Here is a 19,254-nt window from a genome sequence, read left to right as displayed (position 1 = left end):
CAACTTCAAACTTCCTCATTATGATTCAAGCCATCAAAATAGTTGTGCAACTAAGGTGTCACCTAAAACTTCATTTGAGTTGTGGAATGGTTGAAAACTAAGTTAGGGGTTTCGTAGCTGAAGTTCGTGTTTATAATCCATAAGAAGAGAAGTTTGAATCTTAGAATTAATGCCTACATTGTAGAATATGCAGGAAAGGCCAAGCAGTGGGAATCATAAACTTCAAAACATCATTTTTTAGGAAAGTCATGGTTTTCATACAACTTCATCAACCAATAATAGAATGATTATTCATTATAATATCATGCCTCATGTGGATGTTGAAGAACCAGTTTTTTATGTTCCACACTTTTATGATGATATTTTAGCCAATCTTGTTGGATTAGAGTTCTTGCCACGAGTAGATCCTATTACACAACAACCATAGAAGAGGTAGTGTCCCTTTTACACCAACCCCCATAAGAGGATGATGAAGCAACATTGAGAAGATAAATTAAAATAATGAAACTAGTCATTTCTTGTGATTGTGTAGTGTACCTTCAAGAATTTAATTATTATACCGTCACAAAAAATAATCTTGAGACTTTTTCACAAGCTATAAATAGATGAGATGACTGCTACGACGAATAATCAAGTTTGGGACCTTGTTGAGTTGCCTAATTAAGTGAATACTATTGGTTGTAAATGCGTTTATAAGACAAAAAAAAGACTCATTAGGCAACATTGAGCTATACAATGCTTAATTCATTGTTAAAGAATTCATACAAAAGGAAAAAAAAAAATTATAGAGAGATTCTCTCTTATTTCAATTTTTTTTAAGTATCATCATGACATTAGTTATCTTTTTGGTTTAGATTTACATCAAATAAATGTGAAAACAACTTGTGTGATAGTAGTCATTTGGTTTGTAAGCTTAAGAAATCTTATATGGGTTAAAAGCAAACCTCCCATTAATGCTATTTGAAATTTTATGACCGTCGTGTTGATGACATATATATACTATAAAGTTAGTGGGAGTAAAATCATCTTTTTAGTTTTATATCTAAATATTATTTTGCTTGTAATTAATAATATTTCGTTGCTTGAGGTGGAATGTTTTTTACTCTCAACATTTATACGAACACAAAACATCTTATATTGTTGGCATTTAAAATTCACAAAGATAAATCACAAGGTCTCTTCAAATCATTTTCGGAAGCCTATATCATTAAGGTAGTTGAGGGGTTTATGATGTCAAACTAAAGGGGACCGAAACCTGACACTTTGTACAAGATCAAACATTGAATTTAAAGTCGGAATGTTAAGAAGATATCAAAGTAACTTTGGTTTGGATCACTAGATACCTGCAAAGAAGGTCATGCAGTATCTTCAAGAGACCAAAACTTTCATGCTTATATATAAACAATTTGACACGTTAGAGATTGTTGTGTACATAGACTTAGACTTTACTGGGTGTGTTATTTCATAGTAAGACAACATACTAGGATCTTTGATCGGGTTGTTGATGCTGAAGCGAGATGAGGTAGAGAGCACAAAGGCAAACGTTGGAAACCCAATTAGAGGTCATGCAAGATAAAAGAAGCAAATTTAGGTAATTGTATTGGAGTTGTCTTCAACCTCCAAAGACTTCCAATTTTTGAATAAAATGGATTCAATTAAATGCCAAATAAAAGGTGTTTCTCTTGGCAAATGTTTAGAGAAAGGAATTGGAAAAATCGGTAAAAATGTCCTCCAAAGATGAATCCCTCAATCAATCAACCAAATTGAGAAGCAAAAGAGAATAATTTTAATCGGTGTTTGAAATACGTAAATGGCAAATACATCGATAATGCATGGCTAATATTTAATAGGGTTAATACTGGATACCCTAGAAAAAACAGGAAAATCCAAGATCGTCCCCAAGATTTCATGGGTAGGACTTCACACTTGATCATAGGTTGTTGTTCGGTGGACAACAGATTTTGGATTCTCTAAGAAGGAAATAAAGGTCTTAAGTTTAGAAATTGGAGACGACCCATTTGAAGAAAACGTACGGGAGTTGTGGGGATGTTGGTAAACTGGCGTAAGATTGCTTATATGAGATGTAATTTTTGTTCTGTAGACGTTTTGGGAACTGGGTTTGGGTTTTGAAGGTGGGTTTTTGCTCGTTTGGAGGAGAATGCGTGGGACTGAAGGTAAGGGGAGCGACTTTGATAGTCGAGACTTCTGATTTGGTTTATTACCTCTGGTGGGTTGTGATGGATTTTCAGTTTGGTAATTTTTTGAGCGACTGGTGTAGTCTGTTCGTAGTGTGTGGGGAAGTCAGACGTTATCAGAATGGGAACCAGAGGTTCGCTGGCGTAGTATGTGTCGTGTGTTTCTTGATGAGGGTTTTGATTCGAGGTGAGGCTTGAAGGATTTCGATGGAAAACTCTTTCTTGCATGGATTTTGGTGTGGTCTCCTTTCTCTGATGAAAAACATTGAAGCATTTCAGAGTGTTGGTGGAGCTTTCTGTCGTGTTGGTTCCAGGATGTCAACGGGGTACTACATGTTGTCCTTTATTTGGTTCTTCTTGCTCTGCATTATTTCTTCTTCTTGCGGTCTTCAATTATTAGACAGGTATTGTCGTTCTGGTGATTTGATCGCATTACGGGAATTTGCTGGAAACCTCACAGCAGGTTCGATTCTCACAAATTGGTCTGATGAGTCGGTTTGCTGTGATTCGGCGGGTGTCTCTTGCGACAGTTTAAATGCTTCAGTTCCAAACCGTGTCGTCAAGCTTCTCCTGGCCGGGCAATGCGTGAATGGTCCGATATCGAGCTCTTTGGGTAGGCTGGATCAGCTCAAGTACCTTGACCTCTCGTTCAATTCTCTCATGGGTAATCCGGTTGATCACTCAAATTCTTTCATGTATATTATGTAAAACGGCTATTTAAGCCGATGATGTGAATGAGAAATCAAGATCGTAATTGAAGTATTATTTTTTACTTGGCATCAGAGCAGGAGAATCATTCTCCTTCTCGTCGTCGAAGAACAGAGCAAAAGCTCTGTCCCGTCGTCTCTCCCATAGCCGAAGAACAGAGTTGCAACTCTGTCGCCGGAAAAAAATAGAGCAGGTCTGCAACTTTGTTGATGTTCTCTTCGGCCGTCGATGTACAACAAAACTGTCGTCACCTGAACTCCGGAAATCCGTCGACGTACCGCCAACCCGAACGTCGCCGGCAATGAACCACCTTCCAGCGATCGGCACCAGCGTCATCGATGCAGAAGACGAAGAGCCGCATTATCTCCTTCGTCGTCCCCACTCCGGTGGACCGTCGGGACGACGCCGAAGACTGAATCCGAGCCATCGCTTGGCCTTCTAGCATACCGCCAGCCCAAACGTCGCCGGCAACGAAGAAGCTGCACCGTCGACGAAGAAGATAGGTACGAAAAAATTATCTCTGGTTCACTCCCGTTAACTTAGGTCCGAGTTTTTTTTAATTTTTCTGGCGGGTCGCGAGATCTTCTTGAACCGGACCGAAAACAGAGACCCGGACCACTTTTCGGACCGGTCCGAACCGGAAAAAAAAACATTTATTTAGAAAGAGGACCGGACCACAATCGAAGACCCAAACCGGGTCAACTCAGTGAACAGAAAATGGACCGAACCAGTATTTTTTGGGTGATCATCACCAATCTACTGATCTTCTATTTCATCATGTTGAAGGAATCAATACCGATTATTCATGTACAATCCGAAAATTCTGGTTTTACAACCAGCGTCACTCTTACCGGAGTCAACCAGGTCCCAGATCATGGAGATGCAAATTGCGGGATAAAAAAAACTCGAATATATTATGGGAAAACACCATTTTCACAAGAAACGGATGCCTCCTATGCGAAATGGTATGCTGAAAATCAAAAAGTCAAGAGGTGGTTGTTAACCGCTATGTCACCAGATATTATGAAGCGTTATATTCGGCTGCGTACCGCACGCAAAATATGGAATGCTCTGGAAAAAACTTTATATGATGGGTCAGATGAATTCCAATTATTTTCATTGAATCAGAGAGTTTTCTCTACCAAACAGACTAGTCGCTCTTTATCAATGTATTATGGTGATCTTGTGAAAAATTTCAAGAACTTGATCATCATGATAGGAATATAATGAAAGATCCTGATGATGTTATCGCGTATAGAAAATCCGTTGAAAGATTGCGTGTTCATATTTTCTTAAACGGATTAGATGCAGAATTCGAACAAGTCCGTGGCGAAATTCTCAGAAAAGACCCAATATTGGATCTTGAAGAAGCCTATGCTTATGTACGTCGTGACTCTGTTCGTAGAACCACTTTACATAATGAAGTTGATTGTGTTGAGACATCTGCAATGGTAGCACGTTGAGCTAAGCCTAAAACAACTTGATCAACTGGTCCTAACAATGATCAAAATTGAATATCAGGATTTCAGAATCGTAGCTATGAGGTTGGAACAACCAAGTCAGAGCGCATTTGTACTCACTGTGGTGAGACTGGGCATATAAAGTCACGATGTTATGAACTTATCGGGTATCCAGAATGGTGGGATCCTACCAAAACGCCTCGCAAACGGAACTCCAAATCAAATAATCATGCTTCCGTTGTAGTAATAGAACCTTCCACCTCTCACACAACTGAGGATGCATCAATCTTAATAGCTACATCTGGTAAGGTTCTTAATACTTCCGCTCCAAGTAGAAATAGTGAATGGATAATTGATTCTGGTGCTACTGATCATATGACCTTTAACAATCATCATGTTAAGAGTATGAAATCATCTGCACAACATATCGTATCTACAACAAATGGTACTCCATCTCACGTTATTGGAGAAGGTTCTATCACTCTCACTGAAAATCTGAGTCTTGATTCTGTATTAGTTGTTCCAACCCTCAATCATAATCTATTATCAGTTGCTCAAATAACTCGTACTCTGCATTGTATTGTGGTTTTTTGGCCTAACCTTTATGTTTTTAAGGACATTCGAACTCAAAAGACAATTGGGTATGGTACTAGAAGGGGGAAGCTCTATTACCTTGATCTGCAGCCAAAGAGTTTTCATCAGTTAGCCCAAGCGTTCTCAACGAAGAATAAATCTGCAGATTCTGACATTTGGTTATGGCATAAACGGTTGGGTCATACATCCTTTGATTATTTAAAGAAATTGTTTCCTACACTTTTTGCAAAGTTATCTATTTCAGATTTTAAGTGTGATGTATGTGAATTGGCGAAAAACCATCGTGTTCCGTTCCCAATAAGCATGAATAGGAGTTCAGCACCTTTTATGATTATTCACTCTGATGTGTGGGGTCCAGCAAATATAGCCTCTCTTAGTGATAAACGGTGGTTTGTTTCTTTTATTGATGATCAAACCCGTATGACTTGGATTTGTTTAATGAAGTCAAAAAGTGAAGTTAGTTAATTGTTCAAACAATTTCACAAAATGATAGTCACTCAGTATCATTCTACAATACGAACTCTTCAAAGTGACAATGGTGGAGAATTTGTGAATCAAAGTTTCAAAGAATATCTAGATGATCATGGTATTACTCATCAAACTACTTGTCCGTACACCCCTCATCAAAATGGGGTTGCAGAGCGAAAGAACCGCCACCTTCTTGAGGTTGTTCGTGCTTCCTTGTTTGAGGCTCATATGTCGGCTAGTTACTGGGGGTGAAACCATCACAACTGCAGCTTACCTTATCAATCGAATACCCTCGAGTGTGTTACAATTTCAGACTTCCTTGAGTGTTCTTCATAAAACCATAAGTTCACCTGTTGTGCCAAATCTGCCACCTAAAGTTTTTGGATGTGTAGCCTTTGTTCACTTCCATAAGTCATTGAGACATAAACCCCGAGCTCTCAAGTGTGTTTTTGTTGGTTATGCTCAACATTAGAAAGGTTATCGTTGTTATCATCCTCCCTCTCGCAAATTGTATGTCACTCTTGATGTGGTATTTCACGCAGAAAACATGTATTATTCTACTCCTGAGTCTTCAATACAGGGGGAGAAAATGATTGAATTGAAGGCCCTTAATCATCATTTGGATATCTTGGATACTACAAGTGCTCGATATGCAGATTACAGTTGTGGACATCAAAATGATACAAATGAGCATGATTCATAGGATGGAGAAAGACAAGACCAAATGGAAGTAATACAACCAGAGTCTCAGCCGCCATCTTCCCCCCTTCATAATGTACCAATGGATCAATTGCCTTCTGAGTTCGAGTCCATGTCTGAGCCTCAGGTAATTTCCGAAACTCAACTAAGAGTGCTACCTCATCTAACCACAAGAGGAAAACCTAGAGTCAATTATGAACCTCTTCTCACTACTAAATCTCAGCATCTCATGCATAATTTTGTGTCTTATCATAGATTGTCAAAGGCAAATGAAGTACTTATGAATCAATTATCTGCTATATCTATTCCTAATAGTGTGCAGGAAGCCTTGAAAGATCCTTAATGGAAAAAAAGCCATGAATGAAGAAATGAGGTCCCTCCAAAAGAATTCAACATGGGAAGTGGTTGACCTACCTGTAGGAAAGACACCAGTTGGATGTAGGTGGGTATTTACCATTAAATATAAAGTCGATGACACTGTTGAAAGGTTCAAAGCAAGACTTGTTGCCAAAGGATATACTCAAACCTACGAGATTGATTATATGGAGACATTCGCACCAGTGGCCAAATCAACACTGTTCTGATTCTACTATCTCTAGCTGTGAATCTTGACTGGCCCTTATATCAGTTTGATATAAAAAATGCATTTTTGCACGGAGATCTCCAAGAAAAAGTATATATGGAATTATCTCCTGGATGTATTATGCAAAACAAAGGATGCAAACAAGTATGTAAATTGAGGAAATCCCTATATGGTTTGAAGCAGTCCCCGAAGGCGTTATTTGGAAGGTTCACAAATTTTATGAAATCTATCGGATACAAGCAAAGCAAATCAGATCATACTCTTTTCCTGAAATATAAGAAGGAGGCCATCACAGGTCTTATTGTATATGTTGATGATATGATAGTAACTTGGAATGATCCGGAAGAAAAGAAATCATTGCAAAGTCGTCTTGCTAGAGAATTTGAAATGAAAGATCTTGGCTACTTAAAAATATTTTATTGGTATTGAAGTATCCAGATTCAAGGAAGAAATTTTTCTATCTCAACAAAAATATGCTTTGGATTTATTGAAGGAAACTGGTATGACAGCATATAGTCCAGTCAGTACTCCTATGGAAGAAAATCTGAAACTGGGAACACATTCAGATCAAGTCCTTGCTAACAAGGAGCATTATCAGAGACTAGTTGGGAGGTTAATGTATCTTGCACATACCAGACCAGACTTAGCTTATGTACTAAGTGTGGTTAGTCAATTTATGTACTCTCCAAGTGAAGAATATATGAATGCCATCAATCGTATCCTACGCTACTTGGAATCATCTCCAGGAAAAGGAATTTTATTTAAAAAGGGAGGTGACTTGAAAATTGAAGGTTATACCGATGCCGATTGGACTGGGTCAATAGAAGATCGACTTTATATTTAATGGTAAATACCCACCTATATCCAACTGGTGTCTTTCCTACAGGTAGGTCAACCACTTCCCATGTTGAATTCTTTTGGAGGGACCTCATTTCTCCATTCATGGTTTTTTTTCATTTAAGATATTTCAAGGCTTTCTGTACACTATTAGGAATAGATATAACAGATAATTGATTCACAAATACTTCATTTGCCTTTGACAATCTATGATAAGACACAAAATTATGCATGAGATACTGAGATTTAGCAGTGAGAAAAAGTTCATAATTGACTCTAGGTTTTCCTCTTGTGGTTTGACAGGTGTCTCTTGGGACAGTTTAAATGCTTAAGTTCCAAACCGTGTCGTCAAGCTTCTCCTGGCCGGGCAAGGCGTGAAAGGTCCGATAGTGAGCTCTTTGGGTAGGCTGGATCAGCTCAAGTACGTTGACCTCTCGTTCAATTCCCTCACGGGTAGATTACCCAATGAGTTCTTGAACTTGCATTCATTAGACGTTATTGATCTCAGTTATAATATGTTATTCGGATCAATTGCTACTCTCTCCGGTCTGAAATCGATCGGCTCTATCAACATTTCTAGCAATGCACTGAATGGAACTCTTCCGGAGCTTGGTACCTTACCGAATCTGGCCGTCTTCAACGTAAGCAATAATTCATTTGTGGGCCGCATTGATACTGGCATCTGCAACAACACCTGGCCTGTAGTTCAGGTTGTTGATTTATCGGGAAATCGCTTCTAGGGACCATTCATTGGGGACAGTCTAACCAACTGCTCGGCATCTTTGCGAGAGCTGTATATGGGATCCAATTTTCTTTCTGGCCTTCTTCCAGACTCGTTATTTGAATTGGTCAATTTGGAGCATCTCTCAGTTTGCGCTAACCAATTCTATGGTCATCTGAGCGTGAGGTTAAGTAAGCTTTCCAACCTTAAAACTTTTGTTATTTATGGAAAATTACAAGCAATTCTTTCTCGGGTCCATTGCCCTCGACTCTTTCTCTCTGTTCAAGGCTTCAAATTATTGACCTTCGTAACAATACTCTTTCCGGAATGGTTGATCTCAATTTCACAGGAATGCCCCAACTCGTTTCCCTTGATCTTGCTTCTAATGGTTTCGTGGGTCCTCTTCCTGATACCCTATCGAACTGCCAAGAACTCAGAACTTTAAGCTTTGCAAAGAATGATTTATCTGATGAAATACCCACAAGTTTCCAGAACCTCGTCTCTCTTTCCTTCATTTCATTGTCAAATAACAGCTTTGGGAACCTGTCAGGGGCTCTGGATGTTTTACAAAACTGCAAAAGCCTAAGCACTCTTATCCTGACCAAAAACTTCCATGGAGAGGAAATTCCAAAAAATAACCCTACTCATACTAAACGTGGCATTCGTGCCCCCATGGCAATGCTGTGACACGGAGACCGGGTCCGGCCTGCGGGTAAACGGAGCTTTGTTGATGCTAAAACTTAAAACCCTAGTTCTACCAATTTCCTTTTTATGTTTTGGAGTGTGCCTGGCCTCGCCCGAGTAAAAGAGCCCCAATACGAGCTTCCTTTTCTTCTACATCTCGGAGGGAAGTAGAAATAACCTAAGAGGGTTCATCTGATCGAAAATGGGGCGTGTAAGGACGAAGACAGTGAAGAAATCTTCGCGGGTGGTGATTGAGAGGTACTACTCTCGCATGACCCTCGATTTTCACACCAACAAGAAAATCCTCGAAGAGGTAGCCATCATTCCGTCGAAGCGCCTCCGAAATAAGATCGCCGGGTTCTCTACGCATCTGATGAAGCGGATTCAGCGCGGTTCCGTGAGAGGCATCTCGCTCAAACTCCAGGAGGAGGAGCGAGAACGCCGCATGGACTTCGTCCCCGACGAATCTGCCATTAAAGTCGACAATATCGAGGTCGACAAGGAGACCATGGACATGCTCCAAGCTCTCGGTATGGCCGACCTCCCCGGTGTAACCAAGCAGTCGGAGGCATCGATTGGTGGTGCTGCCTACTCCAAGCCCATCGGTGGGTATGGTGGAAGAAGAGTTTAGGTAAGCACATTCCATTACTGTGAAGCCGGTCAATGGACAAGACTTTGTTTTGGAAATGATAGTTCGAATGTGTTTTTACTAGGGCTTTAAGAAGTGATTAGTTCTTAGATTTGTGGATTTTACTTGAAACGTTTTTGTTTCCCTTGTTTTGTTTGTTGAACTGCTAGACTGTTACTATTATTTTTCTTAGAACTGCTCAACTCTTGTTTGTGGACACCATAGGTATTTTAATTTGTGATCAACATTCAAAACGCTCCAAGGATTTGATTTTACTGCACTTGTTGGAATTCGTTCGGCAAATAAATTCAATGGATCAATCACCCTTTTTGTCTTGTAGGTTCTTCATGATTGGCTTTTACCTGTTGTTGATGTCTGAAAGCAGAAGCGGGGCTTTAGGCATGAATTCCTTTGGATTTTATACTTTAATTATGTTTGTTGTTCTTGTTCTTTTACGTGGTTTGCAATAGGCTTAGGGTAAAGCCAAAGTCGATCAAAGTATAATCAAAACATACAGAGAAACATTAATGTGATCACTGATCTTGAGTTGCTTCTTCAATAATGAGTTTTTAATATGAACATATTGCTGCAAAGGTAGAAAAGTGTTTCAGGCTACAACATCTGTTTTGCTTCTTTGTTTTTTCTCGCACATGAATACTGCACTCTTAACCCCTGTGAGAGTTGCACCCAAAACCTCTCACTAGAACCTGCCCAATGGACATTTTTTTTTTGGGTTTCCTGTTGATGGCAAATTATTTATACAAGCTAAGTGAGTCGAAACTTCAAAGACCAAGAAAACTTTGGATTTAGAAAGTGGGATTGAAGTGTATCTCTTTCTATAGTGGAACGATTTCACTAAGAAAAACTTTCTGAGGAAGAGATAACACAATCCAGAAAATACAAACAGTGACTTTTATCTGTAAACTGTTCAATTTATAGAAACAACTCCAGTCACCAATGATGTTGGAATAACACTAGATAATAAGGATGATTACAGGTTCCAGTCTCCACTTATTTTATTTTACGTTTGAACTCTTTTGTGATATCATAAGGAGCAGCAAGGGTCTTGAAAAGAAATAAAATTGTTCCTCTAATGAAAGCAGAAAGCATGCAGAACTTTGTTGGAACACTGTGAGAAGGTCAGTAAGGAGGTTGTTCTAGATAGATTTTGTGCGTTCTGAGCAAATAAGCATCGGAGACTTGTAAGAGGTTTATTTTATTGGACTATGAAATAAGCATCTGAGACTTATAACAGTTATTTTGCGTTTGTTGATATGTCAAGCTGGAGTTTTGGAAACCTATCTAACATAATTGATCCCTTTTTGGGCTGTTTTAGTTTCAGCAGTCTTGAGATGAAGTCTTGAAATGAAGGAAACAATGGAACCAGCGACTCTGGTGGCAAAATTTCGCTCCAGATTTGGCGGGCTGCTGGTTCTTCATTATATATTAAGTTGTTATTTTCTCATTGGAAATGGCCTTCCCACGGTCGTTGCTGATTGTACAAGGAGTCTCCATGTTCGTTATAGATCTTAGTGACTTGTGTGATTCGATTGATCTAGTAATTGAGTTTGTTAAGTGCAATGTTATTAAAACCGAATTAGATCTGATAGATTGGTAAGGTAGTATGATGTTTTTCATGCAAGTGTTTGATCTCTACTTTCAATCCTTCTTTCAAGAACTGTTAAAATGGGCTGGTTTATTTGGTTTTGACAACTGAAGATGGGAAATTCGCCTATCCCCTTATAGAAAGAAAAAGGATAGTCCTTCCAAGGGGTCCAAGGTATAACATTTGCCCAACACTTGAGACTTAAAAAAGGAATTTCAACAATTATCAATCAACTTATCCATGTTTTAATCGCTTTACAACCCTAACTGAAAATAATAATACCAATAATTATTCTAATCCAATCCAATCCGATTTGAAGGCAAAGCTCAAATCAATTGAGCGAGGTTGGTTGTTTTATGGGATCTTCAATTCTAGATGATCTGGTAGTCGGACTCTCGGACCCTTTGACGGGTCTACCCGGCTACCCGCATCCGAATGTCTCACAACTCACCTCGGCTCCATCGCTATAGACGAGAGCGCCTCTGCCCTAATTCCAAATCCGTCGCCGCTCTCGCTCCTCGCAAACCAGAACCCTGAGAGAGCGAGATCTCGGAGAAACCCTTAGCCATGGCCGAGACTTTGGTCCTACGCGGCACCATGAAGGGTCACGCCGACTGGGTGACAGCCATTGCTACACCGATCGACAACTCCGACATGATTGTTTCGTCCTCACGAGACAAGTCAGTGCTCCTCTGGCACCTCACCAAGGAGGAGTCCACCTACGGTGTGCCCCGCCGCCGTCTCACCGGCCACTCCCACTTCGTCCAGGACGTTGTCCTTTCTTCCGACGGCCAGTTCGCTCTTTCCGGCTCTTGGGACGGCGAGCTCCGTCTCTGGGACCTCAACACCGGCCTCACCACCCGCCGCTTCGTCGGTCACACCAAGGACGTCCTTTCCGTCGCCTTCTCCATTGATAACCGCCAGATCGTCTCCGCTTCTCGTGACCGCACCATCAAGCTCTGGAACACTCTTGGAGAGTGCAAGTACACTATCCAGGATGCCGACAGCCACACTAACTGGGTGAGCTGCGTCAGGTTCAGCCCCAGCGCGCTTCACCCGACCATTGTGTCCGGCTCCTGGGACCGCACCGTCAAGGTGTGGAACCTAACCAACTGCAAAATTAAGTCTACCCTCACCGGACACGGTGGTTACGTGAATACGGCGGCGGTCTCGCCTGATGGGTCGCTTTGCGCCAGCGGCGGGAAAGATGGTGTCACCTTATTGTGGGACCTTGCTGAAGGACGGAGATTGTACTCCCTCGATGCCGGCGGTATCATTCATGCTCTATGCTTTAGCCCCAATAGGTACTGGCTGTGTGCAGCTACTCAGGAGAGCGTCAAGATTTGGGATTTGGAAAGCAAGAGCATCGTGCAGGACCTCAGGCCTGAAATCGTCCAGGGGCAAAATCAGGTAAAGCTTTCGGAGTTAGAATTAGGAATTTGTTACTTTTTTTATTTGCTTATTAGTAATTTACTCTTTGTTAAAAGTTTCCATTTGCTTGAATACACCATAGTCAATATGCTAGTTACATCGACGTCCTGTCTTGCTTTCTGCTTTGTATTATCCGTAGACAATTTACTCTGATCAAACTGATGGGAGGGGATAAGGTACTGATCAGGAAAGGATAGTGTATGCTTTACTTGTTATTTGCCATCACTTGCCTGGCGGGTCTTTCCCTGAATGATAATAGTGTTGTTATCCCCAGGGAGTGTTCTCAAGCAAGATTTGATTCTTTAAGCACGATTCAATAACCATGTGGCCATTGAATTCTCTGCTTACAGCCCTTCTTGATGAACTTGGCTGTTTATATGTTTTATACTTTGGAACTGTGATGGATACTTTTACCCGAGTTTGTAAATCGATTTGTTTGGAAATGGAGTTCTCCTGATATATATCATTTATCTCTTACAAGGGATACCAGCTAGCTGGGGTGTCAATTTTATCCAATTACCCAATTTTTTGTCAGCCGTTTATCAAACGAAACAGAAACAGAACAAAAATCTTACCCGGATATGTAATTGGATGATTTTACCCGTTTACTGTTTTACTGTTTATTAACAGAACGGATAGTACCTATTCCATTCTCGACTATGTAAGGGTATTATTATAGTTTTCTTATTTGCCTATGTAAGGGGGCATGCTGTAGGCTCATTATGAGTAAACCTGGATATGAGGGGGTGCGTTGAGTGGGACAAAGTGTTATATTCAGTAGTGTTAAGAAAAATGATTGTTATATTCAGTAGTGTTAAGAAAAATGATTGAGTTGTAAGATTGAGTAATGGGCATCCTAGATGGTTAGTCGTTTTGGGATATATCCGGGTTCAACTTAACATAGTTTTTTATATGCCTAGAAAATTGTAAAAATATTGTGGAGTTGCAGAGCTGCGTTTGCCTTGATAAGGTAACACAGTCTGCTGAATACTCGGGTATGCTTTTCTGGTTGAGATAGCATGTTAATGCTTTAACTCCTGTTGTTAAACACCAATTCCTACACTTTCAGTGGCTTCAATGGGTGTTTGTGTTCACAATTTCTTTCTTCCTGTTGGCATCTTGGAGTGGCCAAAAGCCTGCCGTTCATATTTGTGAAACTGTTTTGAAAAGTATGCACCATCTATTGCATACACATTGTCCATATTGAAAATATTCTCTGTCAGATCTTTTTTTGCATTTAACTGTGTTTCATCAAGTTGCTTGATTATTTGCTCTCTTATCCAAACTGTGGTTGCAGTTGCTTTACTGTACAAGTTTGAGCTGGAGTGCCGATGGCAGCACTTTGTTTACTGGATATACAGATGGTGCCATCAGGGTTTGGAGCATTGGTCGTTATTAGGAAGAGAAAATGGAATTGGAGACCCTATTATTCTGCAACTTGCAAGATTTACCAGAAAAAAGTAGGATTTCCTAACCCCTTTTTGCTGATCATATTGGCTTATGAAATTGGACCTTGTGGCATTTCTTGCTTTTATGGAATTTCTTTTTGTTCTCTTAATGAGGTTAAATTATTTCAGATCACATTGTTAGGAATGTAGTTTACACTGAATGATCATTGAAGTGAGTAGGTTGTCACGTTTCTTGAAGTAGCTTGCAGCTTATTTTCCCCAACTAATAGTTTGTGCGGGCAAATCACATCCTAGAATTGGCTGTACCATCGTGTAAAAGAAGAGTGTTAACTTTCGTTTGAGGATGGATATTTATTCCCATGTGTAGAATGAGACATCACTGATGAAAGATTGAGATTCTTCAGTCTCGCTGATAGATTGAAATTTATATGCCCTGGAACGGAACTCAGCTGATGGATTGAAATTTTATTAGCTACTGTAACGGTTCGTAGGGCAATTCGTGCTTCAGTCTTGCTCATATTATCTTTGATATGCCAAGGTCGAAGCTCTTGCTGCAGAATCACTGAAGATGGCAAGGCAAGATGAATGAATGAAGCTTCTCTATTTCTAAACATTATTAATGAATAATTTCTGATTTTCAATCCAACCCGTTTTGCACAAATGTTTTGCTTAAAAATTACTAATTTAAGAGTGATAATTAAGATGTCACAAAAGTAATCAAGTATCTAGAGTAAACATTTTTGTTTAAGTATTCTATTTTTATAATTAATTAATTTGATATTTTTATTTTATTTTGTAATTATTGTATTAATTTAGACTAAACAAAAATCTTTCTTATTTATTTAGTTATTATATTCATAACTTTGAATAGTATATCAAATTACTAATTTAAGAGTGATAATTTAGATATTGTCTATACATTATAAAAGTAACTATGTTTGTTTACGTATATTTTTTTTAATTTTATTAATTTAACATATTTATTTAAAATTTAAATTAAAATTTTAATTTAAAAGTTGAATAAAATTATCTTAATGAAGTTAAATTTATTATATTATATTATTAATAAACTCATTCTCCACTTTCTATTAAATTTTTCATTGTGCATACTAACAAAGGAAATACTTTCCATGAACGTACTCAAACAAAAAAGTAATTCACTTTTACTTTCATTTTCCACTGCACTAACCCTTAGATGAATGTTTTATGGTGATAAATTTGGTCAGTTTTCCTCTTTGTTTATATAGCACTGTTTGGATGATGAAGAATTGGGGAGCTAGGTGCGACCTTCCCCTCTGTTTTTCCTTGGGACAACGTTAGAACTCAGTCTCTACCATGAACCTGTAGGGAGTTATCCTTTTACCCTAAAGGCCTTTGGTAGGTGAGCAAGCTCAAAGATCTGAAAATATCTCTCTCTCTCTCAAAAATGGACTTTAAGCAGATTTGAGTTGAAGCATGAGAAAGTTTTTAGAAGTTGAGAGGAAGAAGATTTGTTTTTCATATCTTTAATCGATAGCATTGATTCCTTGTTGCTCTCTTTTGCTTGCATTGCATGTGCTAGCCACTGAGTTGTTGCAATGATGCTCTTTCTTCATAACAACACCATAAAACACACCTAAATCCCTCCCCTCTGCAACACATGATGTGGGTCCTCCTCTTCTCCCTCTCCCTTCCAACAAACACATGATGTGGGCCCTCCAGATCTCTCTCTACCTTTCCCCACCCTCTATCACTCATCACCTTCCTTACCCCTCCACCATTTCAACTTTGTTGCCTGGATCGCCAACACAGATTACCTTCTGCTAAATGCTTACTGAAACTGCTATTGATATTTCTCGCAATGGATGATGATCAGCAGAATAATATATATATATATATATAAAAAGTAAAGCAAGAGGAACCTCTTCTGGGTTGTGTTGAGTTGATCGAATGCACAAAGATGAATAGAGGTGAGTTAGAACTTCCGAGTTTCTGTAACTATTGCAAGGTCAACAATGGCCGCCCTTTTCGTCTCTCAATTATAAACTAGCTTGTTAGTTACCGACCTGGATGCTTAATAACCTCTAATTTTAATAATATCTCTCAATGATGTAATGGGTTGCTTAAATGCCTTAAACTGTTTAATTTAATCCCAGTTTTAGTTGTCATGCAGCTCCTGAAGACGACCTCGTGTCTTGGTCATGACCTTCTACTCCTCCTCTATTATGTATCTCTAATTCACGCTTAAGCCCTTAATAATAATAAACAGCCGACGTTCCACTAAGGGCGAGACTCGTCTTCTTAATCAGGATTAGAGCCTGTTGTAATCTGAACTCATTTTAAGAGGTTAAGTTGGCTAAGTTATGACTTAAATATTAATTATTAAAATAATATTTATTAAAAAATATTTAATCGAATTTAAATAAAATAAAAACTAACTGATTGATTAGAAAAAGCAACACTACTCATCTACCTCCTATCATTTACACGACTTCACTGTGGGACCCGTTGCAACTGCTTTGACTTCGGTGGCGTACCTTTGACTTCTTCCTCCCAACGCATGCGCTCTGGTCAAACCGAGTCACCCGAGCCCGGACTCACGTCTTTTCTTTACCGTTCGTGTGGCTGCTGTGGCGCGTGTTCCGTTGCGGCCCGGTCTGCATACTTTGGCCCGGTTGGGTTTGGGATTAAAAAATAATATAATAAATAGTGAGTTGGCAGGATATGGGCCCACCAAATCAGGATTTCAAACCGTTTTGTGGCCAAGAATTTACCCCTCTTTTCGCCTAGGCGATAAGAGCTGGGTGCCGCTAACTTGACTTCCCATGCACGTAAAGGCGAAGAACAAGTAGTGTGACTTTTGTCTCGCTACCGGGAGGCAAACGCCTCCTTTCTTCCTTGCACCGTGACGTGATGAAATTAAGACCAAAACACCCTCCTTCATCGCCTCCGGATCCTCTTCCTCACACCATATTAAGATACGCTGATTTCTGTTCGTCATTAAAGGGACGGAACTCGGGGTAAATACGCCATAACGGTGGGGTCATGTTATCGATGGTGGGCGTTACTGGCAGGCATGAGAAGACACCCGGGTAGGGTTAATCAATGGCGGGAATCGAGCTGTCGAGTTGATTAAGGGTCCCACACGGAGAGAATAAGAGTCAAAGGTCAAAGATTTTCGATGTTGTCCTCGACTTTAACTCATTCAGGTAATAAAGAGCTTCTCACTGGTGGGCCCACGCTTCTTCTTAACCTACGGTGTACAAAACGGGCCATACTCCATACGAAACGTTAGATTCGGTGTCGGTCCATTTATGGCCCGAACCTCGTCGCGTTGACCGAATCTCTCCCGATCGTACGGACGCGCGATTTCGCTCTTCCTCTTTTACGTTCTGTTTGGAACCCTAGAAAAGGAAAAAGATGGCTTCGGGAACACTCCTCTTTCCCCCCCCCCCCCCACCACCCGTGCCAAACGTCACGTGCGTGGCTCGCACACGGGCCGAGGCAGCCACACAATGCAAATGCGTTAAGCAACATCCTTCTCTTCACACCGCGGCCCGAATCCCTATTAACATGAATGAGAATAAGAATTAAGAATGAGAATCAGGAATTATGGAGCTGTATCAGATTCAGGAATTAAAGTCTCCATTAGGACTCAATTACCCCTACCACCGCTTGACCGTCCGTCGTTAATTTAAGGGGTACTCTCGTCAAAACTACTAGTTAGCACTAACTTCGAGAGATTAAGTCGAGTCGCTAAAGTTAACAAAAGCGGTAAAATCTCTCCCCGACTCATTATGCGCTTCTTAATTATATACTAATGACTTGAAGAGGAAGCAAAGGAAGGGAGAACTCGTGAGAGCGGAATGGGGGCGAAGATCACGCCGCGGAGGCTCGTGCGGTTTAAGGTGACTTACCGTGCAGTCAAAATTGTTGACACGGAAGGGCGGTGGATCTGGTGTCGTGAGACCAGAGAGTGGACGCCGATGGCAGAGCCGTGCCTCTCCCGCTGCAGACAGCGAAGATGTACGGGAACCCACCCGCCTCCTCCCCCCCCCACGTTACTGGGCCCGCTTCCTCAACTGTGCACGCATAAATCTGGACCGGACGAGCTTCTTTAGAATGAAGTTGTTAGGGAGCATCGTTAAAGCGAAGCTGGAAACATGACATGGCATCTGTCGTCTATTTGTAGATAGATCCAGAACTGAGAGGTGTTGGTGTCGAAGGCTGCATGTTCGGTCGTCAGACTCGTAGCCATACAGTTAGGTTCAACCCATGCATGGCCAGTCGGCCGCAGTAGGAGACAAAAAGGGTTCTTATTTCACAAGGCATGTCACCACTCGGCCCAACCAAACCACAGCTCATCGACCATGCCAATCCCACGTGTGCCCACCCTTCCGCCCTACTCATTTATGGACGTTACGTAGCAGTGAAACGCCATTTTTAAACTCTCCCGTGTCTCCCACCGCCGAGAAGCGTGAGACGACCGGAATTACCCAACACTTGGTTTTTACTCATTGCTCTCTCTTCCTCCCCTCACGTGCCTTTGCCTCTTCCTTAATCCATACGGTGGTGAATCCATGGATAAGGTGGGACCTGTCGTAATTCCATTGGCTTTATAGAGAGCTCCCCCTGGACCCGCCCAACCACGGAACCAAAAACCAGTCTCTTCTTATCTCTACCAAAAAGTCTCATCCCTAGTCTGCACGTGGCGCTCCTCCTCGCCGCTTTGTTCCACTTGTGCACTAATCTTAGCCTGTTTGGCAAGCTCTTTTGTCTCATATGCCAAGTGTCGTTTTCTTATTGCTCGCATCCTATCCGGAAGTATAGAAAAATGAAAATATCTAACGCGTGGGTCCCACTTGAGACTCTTACAGGACCCACAAACGAATACGAAATTCAGCGCCCCGGGGGGTAGAAAGCCGCTACAAATACCGTGGAATCGAAATTCCCGAAGAGAATAGATTTTCTTTTGTTATTGAATCGTAGCTGCGATAGAGAAGAGCCGTCCGGACAGGGGGCAGACAAAAGACAACCGAATCGAACAAGATCTTGGACGAAAGAAATGAACTTTGATTGTGTGTCTTTGACCCGACCTGCGAAGTGAAAGATGAGAAGAAAGCGGTTTCCTTCTCTCATTCGTCTTCTAACAGAAGAACTTACAAAGAAGCCGCCGTTGAAGAAACAAAATCCGGACCGTTGATTTTCTATTTCATAATAAAATGTGAGCCCGAGATTTAGAGACATTTGGA

At 40.7% G+C, this 19,254-nt stretch overlaps 2 protein-coding genes across 2 annotated transcripts; both read left to right on the top strand.

Moving 5' to 3' along the window:
• The first annotated feature begins 9,151 nt into the window (after positions 1–9,151).
• On the top strand, positions 9,152–9,580 carry LOC137949253 (small ribosomal subunit protein eS17-like). Its single transcript, XM_068795400.1, has one exon. The coding sequence runs from the start codon at positions 9,152–9,154 to the stop codon at positions 9,578–9,580; it is 429 nt and encodes a 142-aa protein (XP_068651501.1).
• Positions 9,581–11,693: 2,113 nt separating this feature from the next.
• Positions 11,694–14,203, top strand: LOC137962876 (small ribosomal subunit protein RACK1-like). Its single transcript, XM_068809997.1, has 2 exons — positions 11,694–12,593; positions 13,912–14,203. Exons 1-2 carry the CDS (start codon positions 11,751–11,753, stop codon positions 14,011–14,013), a joined length of 945 nt encoding a protein of 314 aa, XP_068666098.1. The 5' UTR covers positions 11,694–11,750; the 3' UTR covers positions 14,014–14,203.
• Positions 14,204–19,254: the final 5,051 nt, after the last annotated feature.

This window comes from Aristolochia californica, unplaced genomic scaffold (genome assembly GCF_029961685.1).
Source record: "Aristolochia californica isolate CCGP_79_NKW_82.1479 unplaced genomic scaffold, dmAriCali1.0.hap1 SCAF_1, whole genome shotgun sequence".
NCBI classification, from domain to species: domain Eukaryota; kingdom Viridiplantae; phylum Streptophyta; class Magnoliopsida; order Piperales; family Aristolochiaceae; genus Aristolochia; species Aristolochia californica.
The sequence above is the reverse complement of the archived record's forward strand: the minus strand, read 5'-3'. Positions and strand labels throughout refer to the sequence as shown.